Raw genomic sequence first — 10,681 nt, forward strand, 5'->3', positions numbered from 1 at the left:
TAAAAAGTAAAACTCGTTTCCATCGTCCGTGAAAACTAAAAAATGGGCGAGAAAAAAACTTAAAAAATGAAAACAAATGTCCGACTCCTTAAAATAAGAAAATGAAAATAAAGGTCCGACTTAAAAAAGAAAAAAAAAACGTCCGACTAGACTTCTCATCCGTGAAAAAAAAAGGAAAAGCCCTCCGACTCAGGTTGCCTTCGATCGGCAGTCTTGAAGTCAGATTTTTAAGGCACGTAATTAGCACATAAATAATTATGAACTTAAGAAATAGATTTATTTAAATTTTTTAAACAACTTCTATATAGAATTTTTTTTTGAAAAAAACACATCATTTAACACTTTGAAAAACGTGTTAACGAAAAATGAGAAAGTTGACATTTAGAGTTGAGATAAAGAGCACCTCAAAATCTATACCTCTCTATCTCTACTTATCTCTACTACTTAAAAAATTAAAAGTGTTTCTGTCGTCCGTCCGTGAAAAAAAGGGTGAAAAAATCGAGCGAAAAAAGTTGAATCCGATTATATGTGACGCGGCAAAAAAATTGTGACGCGGTAAAAGAAAACGAATCCGATTCCGTCCGTGAAAAAAGGGTGAAAAAAAATCGGGCGAAAAAAAAAGTCTGATTCAATTTGCTTCCGTCGTCCGTAAGATCAACTTTTCATCCCTAACATCAACTTTTCATCCGTAAATATGATTGAAATCCAAATGGACAATCCAAAGAAAGATAAAAGGAACGGGAAAAATAATAAAAAAGCACACAAATCTTATCTCAATCTCGTGGGAAGCCGCTGACGCTGCTGAATCCGCCTGGGCCTCATCGGTGGGAGGGGTGACGCCAAGCCGACGCTTCCCGTCTTTGGCAAGGGACGGTGGAGGGGTGATCCAGGACTACGCGCGCACGGGGAACCCAACGCGACTGCGAGAAGGTGAAGGTGCGGTGGTGCTGCTTCCCGGAAAGCTCTGGTGAGCTTAGGGGCTTCAAGTCCAGTAAGTAACCCTAACACTTAGCTTAATTGATTTGGATTTTGACTCTTAGGGTTCTTATCCGAAACTAGGGTTCTTCGAATTTGGGGAATTTTGTCGGGAAAGTTCAATCTATTTTATTCCCTCTTTTCGAGTTAGGGGAGTTTCAATATCGTTTATCCTCTTTTAATTTTGGGAACTTCAATCTAGTTTATCCCTTTGCTCAATTTCGTTTTTTTTTTTTTTTGCTTTGGCCAGTGTTTCATCACGCGGGCGGGGATGGAGGGCGCTGCTCGGTCCCCTCGGAAAGATTGAGATTAAGATAAGATAAGATTTTCATGGACGACGGAAGTAAATTGAATCAGATTTTCTTTTTTAATGCTTTTTTCGCCCTTTTTTCGTTATTACGGACGACGGAAACATTTTCAAATTTTTAAGTAGAAGAGATAAAGATATACCGTGTCACATATAATTATTATTTTTTGGAATCGGACAGTTTAGTTTTTAGTTTTTTTTTCACCCTTTTTTTGCCGCGTCCACAGAATCAGATTCGTTTTTCTCCCGGTTTTTTTTTTCACCCGATCTTTTTCACCCAGTTTTTTTCACCCAATTCCTTTTTTTTTTTGAATCGGACAGATTCGTTTTTTTTTTTCATTATTGTTTTACACGGAATCGGATTCCTTTGTTTTTTTGCCCATTTTTTTCGCCAGATTTTTTTCGCACGGACGACGGGAACACCTCTCTCCTTTTCTTTTCTTTTCTCCACTATATGCTTATTTTTTGGGTACTCGGAAAATTTATCACACGTGAAAGAGGGTCATGCAATGCACGCTCTTTAATAGCCACATGTGGATAGATGGGGAGACGCTTGCATATTTATAACTAGTTAAAATGATGCTCAACTTTTATGGCAAGTAATAGCCCATTTAGATATCCCAATATTTATATGTATAAACCAAAAAGCTGTAGTTCTATCATCTCAGTGTAAGAGCCTCCTATGAGGGGCCTCAAAGTGCCACATAGGATGAGATAACATGTCTAAAAATTGTTTATCTCATAATGCACAGTGTCTATAGGGATGGCTTCGATTATAAGTAGTCCGACATTTTTCACTCTGAACACCCTAAAAATCAGAATTACTAACAAATGTAAATGGCTTGTTCACTTTGTTGGCAAAATCAAGCATATCAAATTTTGGTAATGCCTAATTTTGACATATTTTAGTATTATCAAATTTTGGTAACATGAGCTTTGTTTGGTCTTATGCCTTTACCACATTTTGATGCCTTCAAAAGAGAGCTTCTGGAACAGCCAAAATTTGGAAACGTTGTAATAGTGGAAGTGTGTTTGCTACCAAAATTTGGTAAGACTGAAAGTGGCAACATACTAAACATGCACAAAATCCTCTTTCCATATCCTTTTCCTATATTCCCTGCTTCCCTATTCTAGAAAATCGGTGTATCCGTTAAAATACCAACTTATAGCCAGTACATATTACTTATTTAAGACAATTATTGTTGTTGCTGTTTAGATTTTCAAATGCAGTATTTTACTCTTTTTTTTAAAAAAAATATTAACTCGTTCATTTAGAAGAAACTATTAATTATTTTTGACAAGGTTGAGGGATGATTTGCCTGTAGTAACCCTATTTATGTAAAGATGGCGTCGCGCTCGCGCCGACCCCGGCAGCCTCTCTGTGCCGTTGCGTCAGCCTCCTGCTGCCGCTTCGCATCTCCTCCGGCCACCATCCACTACACCACGCCCTGAATTCCTTAACTACAAATCTGTCAGTAAAGACCCCATATGCTGTTATATTATGTGTCAGGCAAGGTCTGTCAGACCAACTGCTGCCGGCAAATATCATTACCGACAGATAAACTTGTTCCGACAGATAGGTGCACGGTATTGTTTTATCTTTGCTGACAGATAATATTTACCGACAGATAGTCTTTGCCGACTGTTGGCGTTTTACAGACAGATAATTCAATGGGAAATATCACTTTTTCTGACAGATATTTTGTCAGCACATCTCATATGAGGAATAAAAAAACTGGGATAATTTCGTTTATGCCCTCACTTTCATGTCTAATATTGACCATACCCCTACTTTTTAGGGTTTTCGTTTTTGCCCCCATTTTTTTTGAACCGAAAGAGACGTTTACCCCTGGTTTGGATGGAAGTTAGTGGGACCAGATTTATGGCAGTAAAAAAAATAGAGAAATAAAGGAAATAAAGATTTTTCCAATTTGTGTTTTACCATTTTACCCCTGGGAAATATCTAACACTTCCCATCTTTCCTTTTCTCGCGCAGGAATCGTTTCTTCCCGATGCCTCTCGCCGGCGAGCAAGAGAAGGGTAGGTGGCGGCGAGTGGCTGCCAGGCAGTGGGGAGAGGGGTAGGCGGCGGCCAGGCACAGCCCCTCCCGCCGGCGAGCAGAGGCGCACGCTAGGCGGCAGCAGGGAGGGTGGTAGGCGGCCGGCGGGAGGGGGCTAGGCGGCAGTGAGGAGAGGGCTAGGTGGCGGCGGCGGCCGAGAGGGTGCTTGGAGGCGGCGGCCAACAGGGGTCTTGGAGGCGGCCGGCAAGGCGATCGGCGCGGACCGAAGCTGGAATCCGACCGCCGCGGTCGCCGAGGAATCCATCACCGCACGCCATCATCACGGGGCAGTGGAATCCGACTCCCGCGGACAACGTAACGCGGCTGGCCGCGCGCCAGGCTACGGGCTCACCAGCGGGGTCCATTACGCCGGCGGCAACGGCGGCGCCTATGTTGGTGTTGGCTATTATGTTGTCAATGTTTGTGATACTTGTGAGGTTGTTCTATGACTTCATATGATTGTGTAAAATATTTTTGAAATTTTGTCAAAATTTTGTTCAATTTCTGTCAAAATGTTGCCAAAATTTCATCAAAATTCCATCAAATTCAAAATATGTCCAAATTATAATGACTAAATTCAAATATGTCCAAATCTGTCATTTAATTTTAAACATCTTCACAACAATAAATTTCCAAAGTCATACATAAATTAAGAGCAAAAACACAATTAATGAATAGAGATGGAAGGGGTATAAATGTCCTTTTGACAATAAGTTAACACTGTTAACTTCTCCATCCAAAACAAGGGCAACAAAATTGTTTGATTCAAAAAAGTGAGGGTAAAAACGAAAACCCTAAAAAGTAGGGGTATAATCAATATTGGACATGAAAGTGAGGGCAGAAACGAAATTTCTATGCATGGAATTCTATTAATCGTATGCTATCACATACTAATCAATAGTTTCCATGATAACATTCCAGCAATACATGATTTTGCTATTCAATGAGAAATGCCTTGTACAATTTTCTAGCAATACATAACATTTGCCATTTCCATTATTGGGAAATACAATTATTTACTCCAATAAACATCTAAAATAGCAAAGCAACATATCTAGGCATGTACAAAAATGCCAAAAGCACACCCCAAAATACATGTTACCACCAAGGTAAATACAGGATCAACACAGAACAGCCTGCAAAATGATCAACCTGTATTATCACATAGACAATAACATTGAATGCCATATATACTGGATGAAAAGAAATATATTCAAAACCTGCTATCAAAGCCCATAGTCATTAGCTACTAGCCGAAATGTATGCCGATATTTACTAAGGAACATACTATCTACTTCAGAGAACTAATATTTTCTCGTGTCCACAATAGAAAGATGTATAAAAAAGTTGCAGAAGAGACACAAATATTAACAATAACCGAGGACAAATTAAAGCTCAACAATTAGTACTACAAATACTGAAGATTGGCTTGGCAGCTACATTCAAAATAAAAGCAGAAGCTGGCCGGAAGTTTCACACCATACATTTCCATTCCAGTATTGCATCCACTAAATAACCGGTAGTATGAATTAAAGATTTAAAAAGTAAATGGTGGATAAACCATAAGCACATGACTGAAATCATACCATTCATATATGTCTCCTAGTACTACATAATCTAATAAGTGTCTTTATTATTGGACTGTTTTTCACTTTATTACCTCAACAGTCCTTTTGCATTTAAGATATATTCAGTGTCATGCACTTCCTCAAAGTTCCGAGATAAATAGTACTCAGAAGTTCCAAACTACACTGAAATTTTACCAACTAAATTTTTATATATTCAGCTTAGGACATGTTTTTGGAGATAAAAAAGTTATAGAGAAAAATACCACAACAGATCGATAATCGATAAGCTTATTATAAACCATGGTACACAAAAATAGCTAGAGTCCTACAGAGATGATACCTTGTTGACGACACATGTGTTGTGTTGTAGATCCACATGAGGAGAATTATCGTTCTTTATCAATAGGAAGTCAGGAGCATTACTCTAGTTGTTCAAATAATCAATAAATCTGTAAATTGGATAAAACTAATTAAGATCCTTACAACCAGTTAAATTAACATGATAAGGGAGATAGGCTATGATGACCTGTATAAACATTTACAATATTAATCATGTAAAGTCATGCAAGGGCACCTGTATACTTTTCCCTTTTCCTCACTTAAGGCAGTAAACCAATATCTTTATTGCTGAAGAAGAAAAACAATATGTACTGTTATTCCACGTAACGTGATTTTTTTATAAAAAAAAACAGAACTGTCTGAATACAATGCATGCACAGATAGCCTAGAACAGTGATCACAAAAATATGCAGTGCAACTGACAAAGCGAAGCATGGTAAATACCAAATGCAGTGCAAAATGAGAATCACCGCTTGGCACATGAGTTCTGATATTGCCTATATAATGATAAATAAAATGTACAACTACTTCTACTTTTGAATTAAAAGTCAATGCCAAATGTGCAGGTAAAGGGTCAGTGTGCAGTTCCTCCATTTAATTCAATCGGTAGCATAGTTCTGACATTCTCATAGTCCAATATTAAACTACCAGTTCCATTTGATGAGAAATTGACATTAAAGCAACATAATTACAACCGTATAGACGCAGGACAGCTTCAATTAAAAAGAAGAGATGCGAGTTATGTCACAAACTATTGGAGCGTGCTGATTTACATGGTGTATGAGCTTAGATATCAGTGGTGATCTGCAAATCATTGAGGTACCCTTCTCTGACACTACAAGGAGGGGGCTGCCCACAATTTGCAAATCATATATAGTACTCCAGTTGTGCTCTCACTAGCAAATGGTAACTTATATCAGAACTGTAATGTATGTAGGTGACATTTTCATAATTAAGTAACATGGATAAAAAAAAAACTACAGTCTGAAGACTCCTTCAAATTATACTATGACTATTCACTGTAAGGGCAGATAACCACCTAGGCACCTACTTTGCAGAGAACAACTAAGGGAGTTTATCTAAATAATTATACTAAGATGGCACATTGTACAAGTAAAAACTCAGTCCATGCATAGTGTACATTCATGTTTCTAAAATTGATATATACGGGAACTTGACTTGGGTAGTTGATGTAATACGCGGTGCATGTAAAGTTATCAATTAGCCTTTCAAATATATTTGCAGAAGCTCAATTGTAGCTCATAGGTTCTCATATTCCCCAGAGACTGAAAACAGCTACAAGATATATAGGAGTATGTCTCAATTTAAAAGGAAAAGAAAGCAATCCCCCAAGAATAAACAAAATGCAATTTATGATACCCAATATTTTGCCCAAACTATCAGAGCGTGCTGACTTACATGGCATATGAGCCTGATCAGGTCATTAGTTTCATTGGTGGTGACTTGTACAACCTTCTAGGAGGCCTTCTCTGACATTGGAAAGGTTTTGACTACCATCAAACTGTCATTTCTATTAGAAGAGGGAATATATAATATTATATACAAGTAGCTAAATTGAGACTAAGAAGGTTCTCATATTTCCTATTGACCAAGCAACTATAATAGGAGCATAGCAACTTACATGGTATATGAGCCTTCAGGTCATCAGTGGCTAGCCAAACAACCCAGCATTGTTGGACATTGAGGTAAAATCATAAGCAAATAAGAAAGGTTGGATCCAACAAGTCTACATTTATATGTTCCTCTACTGAGCAATGATCCAACAAATCATCCTCTGGCTCTGGTACATGCTCCTCTACTGCCCCGGCAGCAAGGCCTGCATGTGCAGCAAGCAAAGTCAATATTATCTTTGACTGTATCTTTGGCAAAGCTAATTAAGATGTATATAAAGTAAAACCAACATGCTAAGTTAAAAATGCTATGCATGACCTGTATAAAAATTTAAAAATGAAGCAAAACAAACATATAGAGCGAGATCGAGCATTGCAGGCAATTAAATGCAAGTATGCAGGAAGAGTGATCAAGATCATGAATAATACATAGTTAATCAGGTATTTAATTATGCTGTGCCGTTTGTTGCAGAGTTCAAACAGGTTAATTTCAGATGAGTCAATATGTTGTTGATCACTTAATCCCTTTGTATGGACTGTAAAATGAAATGAGGGAGGCTAGCAATTAATTAATCAGCAAATACTCAGGCACAAACAAATATAGGGAAAAAAATGCATGGTGATAGACTTATTGCCATCTCAACAAGACATGGAGGAAATGCTACAGTTGTTGCAATCACACAGCAAATTCAGAACACTAGCAGCAGCAAATTTTTCAGAAGTAGCAGGGAAGCAATTAATGTATACAACCTGATCTCTGAACATGAAGGCCTTCTTCTCTGAACGGTCTCCGGCTTGGGGAACCCACCGGCCTGCATGAAAATCACAGAAAATCATCGCTTCGTTGCTGCCACATACCTTGGCGCACGGCTGTGCTAGCCCGTCGAAGGTGATGCACAGCTTCGTGCTCACCGCCTCCTAGATCTGATTCACGCCGACCTGGTTCACCTCCCAACATGGTTGTCCACGGATGGAATTGGGCACGCAACGTCGGGCGTCGTAGGGCTCCCTTCTCAGAGCCCTCTCTTGCCGGCGGCCGATGGGGAAGAGGGAGGCTGTCGGGGAGAAGGCCGATAGGGAAGAGGAAGGTGTGGATGGGGGAGTGAGGAGCGGCGGCCCAGAGGCAGATTAGGCGGCGGAGGAGGATGCGTGTGGAGGGAGACCGATGGAGAGGAGGCGGCGCGGTAAATTTTGGCGGAGATGCAGGCGGCGCGCGTGGTGGGTGGAGGTGGCGCGGTGGATGGAGTAGGGAACGCGCTAGGGTTAAACTTCGCCTCTGTCCTAACCGTTGGATTAAGATCTGATGTACCGAACATAGCTGACAGATAGATGGTCAATAAGTTTTGCTGACATACAATTGGTTTGTACTCCTATAATTGCTGACATATATTTTGACCCTAAACATATTTAGAATTGCTAACATATAATATGTCTTGATACATGGTATTGCCGACATATAGGTTGCCAAAAGCCTTTAGCAACAGATAGATTATCAGTAATAGTTTATATTTGCCAACAGATGTCTGTTGGTAATCCAGTGTCATGGTGTAGTGATCGCCGCGAGGTCCGCCGTCGTCAGGGTCGCCCAGACCTGATCTGGCCGCGGCAAGGCCAGATCCGGCGTCGGGGAAGACGGATCCGCAGCCGGCGTGGCCAGATCCACCACGCTGCCTGCCCGGGCGCCATCTCCTGTGACCCGCCGCCGCCGAGAAGACCCCGGTGTTCCCCGCTGCTGGGCATACTTGTGTAGAGAGCGCCCCGCCGCCGCTAGCCTTGCGGCCATCCAGCTTTACCGACGAGCCGCTCGGGCAGCAGCAAGGCGAAGGGGAGGAGGATGGAGGGGAGGCGGCGGAGGGTTTTCACCGTCCATGTCGCCCCCGGGACGATAGCGACGCGGACGGGGACACACCGATACAACGTATTTATCACATCTCCAAAAGGTGATGTTTTACTTACCGTTCTAGTAGATCTTCAGTTGGACCTTGTCTAGATCCAAAAAATTTTGGTCAAAAACGTCACATCCTTAATTTTTCACTACCTCTCTCCTCCACCTAAGCTTATAGTAGACTTAGGGTAGTCCCAACCCATAGTGTTCATAAGCAGTGTCTATGATGCCATGTCAATAAGACATCACAATAGAAATTACACTCTATAACCTATGGTTTCTTAAAGTGGGCCATTAATAAATACATTATCTCTTTTCTCGACCGGTCATATTTATTCTTCATCTATTATGAAGATACTATTATCTCTCAATGCAAAACTTGATAATGTCTAGTGTATAGGTTCTCGTGTTGAAGCTGTGTTTTGCATGAGACCCAGTTTCTTCCTCTCTTCACTCTCTCTTAATTAATATAGTGCCACATAAGCTAAAAGTGCTCCATGGTAATATAGTTAATGCTATAGACACCATCTTAGGTGGAAGGTTGGGACTGCCCTTATAACTCACTATTATGTGTACACGAACCAGTAGTATCGTTGCACACAGTTTACTAAGAGCAAGGCTAGTAATACAGCCGACCTGTTAACTATAAGGTTCTGTGTAGTCTTCTCTTAGCTTACCCATATAATAGTTAGCTCTTTACAATTAATACAGGGCCCACTTACCTCTCTCACAGAGTTTCTTGGTTCTTGTGTTCAAGTCGGCTGTAAGTTTACAGCCCGCTTCTCCTCTCTCTCCTCTCTTCTCTCCTCCATCTCAGCATTTAGCCGGCTTGTAGCCTACTATTATACTTGCTCTAAATAGACCAGTAGTAATTAATTCCGTGTTTGGTAGGAATTTTTTTTAAATAAATGTTTTGGGCGACGGCGGCGAAACAGCGCCCTGCTGGCCGTGTGGACGGCTGCTGCGGACGAATCGCGCCCCACTGATAGCGCGTGCACCTGCACCCGGGAGCGAAAACGTACGCGTTTCCGATTCTGGATTTCTTCAGAAACTGAAACGGACATCGACACACAGCTAGCGCCGAGTTCGAATCCTACCCCCCGTATAATTCCACCCCAATATAAGCAGCGCTCCTCACCGCCTCGAACCTCACAGCGAAATCTGATCACCACCCCACCAACCAGAGTTCACCACGATCGGTTATTCGATACTTCGATCTACGCACGCAGCAGCAGCAGCCGCCGCCGCCGAGGAGGAGGAGAGCGCCACGCCGGCCATGGAGGACTGGGTCGTTCTCAGCAACAGCGACGGCGACAGCGTGGAGCTCCACGACGGCAGCGAGAGCAGCTTCGCGGTGGTGCACGAGAACACCGAGATATCTGACGCGGCACAGAGCAACTATGGCCACGTCGAGTCTAGGATCACCGCCGCCAAGGACACGACCTTCTTCTCCGGCGAGGACTTGGATGATGAGACCGACAACGATGACATTGAATGCTTCGATGAGGAGGACGGAATCTGCGAGGAGAACCCCGATGATGAAATCTTCGACGACGAGGAGGAAATCGACCGCGAGGAGGACCTGGAAGATGATGATGATGATGATGAGAGCCTCGACGATGATGACATTGAATGCTATGATGCAGAGGATATAATCTGCGAGGAGAACCCGGACGATGAAATCATCTAGTGAGACGATTGGTGCCGTGGTCCTGCATAACATGACCTAGGAAACTGAAAACACCTAGTACTGACATGAACTGTCGGTAACCAAATTCCTAAACTCCGTCAACCATATCCTTGTGTAAGGGATTTAGTTGGTCCTGCATAAAAAAAATGATGTAATTACATCGTCAGTCGAACAGTTCATAAGCAAAAAAAGTTCGGTAAAATTATCAGACATGAACATAAGATAAA

General features: G+C 41.6%; 1 protein-coding gene and 1 long non-coding RNA gene across 3 annotated transcripts; one reads left to right on the plus strand and one right to left on the minus strand.

Annotated features, from left to right (window-relative positions):
- Nucleotides 1-3,927: 3,927 nt before the first annotated feature.
- On the minus strand, nt 3,928-8,118 carry LOC127755432 (uncharacterized). 2 transcript variants are annotated; one of them, XR_008013014.1, is made up of 6 exons: nt 7,630-8,118; nt 6,891-7,085; nt 6,668-6,779; nt 5,436-5,536; nt 5,250-5,358; nt 3,928-4,477 (listed from the first exon to the last, which is right to left on the minus strand). It is a non-coding gene; the product is annotated as an uncharacterized LOC127755432 (long non-coding RNA). The 2 variants fall into 2 exon arrangements; XR_008013013.1 differs by having other exon boundaries at nt 3,939-4,477; nt 5,484-5,536; nt 7,630-8,115.
- A 1,922-nt stretch (nt 8,119-10,040) lies between these two features.
- LOC127755660 (nonsense-mediated mRNA decay protein 2-like) lies at nt 10,041-10,454 on the plus strand. The gene has a single exon (XM_052281348.1). It carries the CDS (start codon nt 10,041-10,043, stop codon nt 10,452-10,454), a length of 414 nt encoding a protein of 137 aa, XP_052137308.1.
- Nucleotides 10,455-10,681: the final 227 nt, after the last annotated feature.

The sequence above is a fragment of the Oryza glaberrima genome, chromosome 11 (genome assembly GCF_000147395.1).
Source record: "Oryza glaberrima chromosome 11, OglaRS2, whole genome shotgun sequence".
NCBI lineage: Eukaryota > Viridiplantae > Streptophyta > Magnoliopsida > Poales > Poaceae > Oryza > Oryza glaberrima.

Coding starts and splice junctions, on each gene's coding strand:
- LOC127755660 (XM_052281348.1), top strand. CDS start 10,041: ATGGAGGACTGGGTCGTTCTCAGCAACAGCGACGGCGACAGCGTGGAG.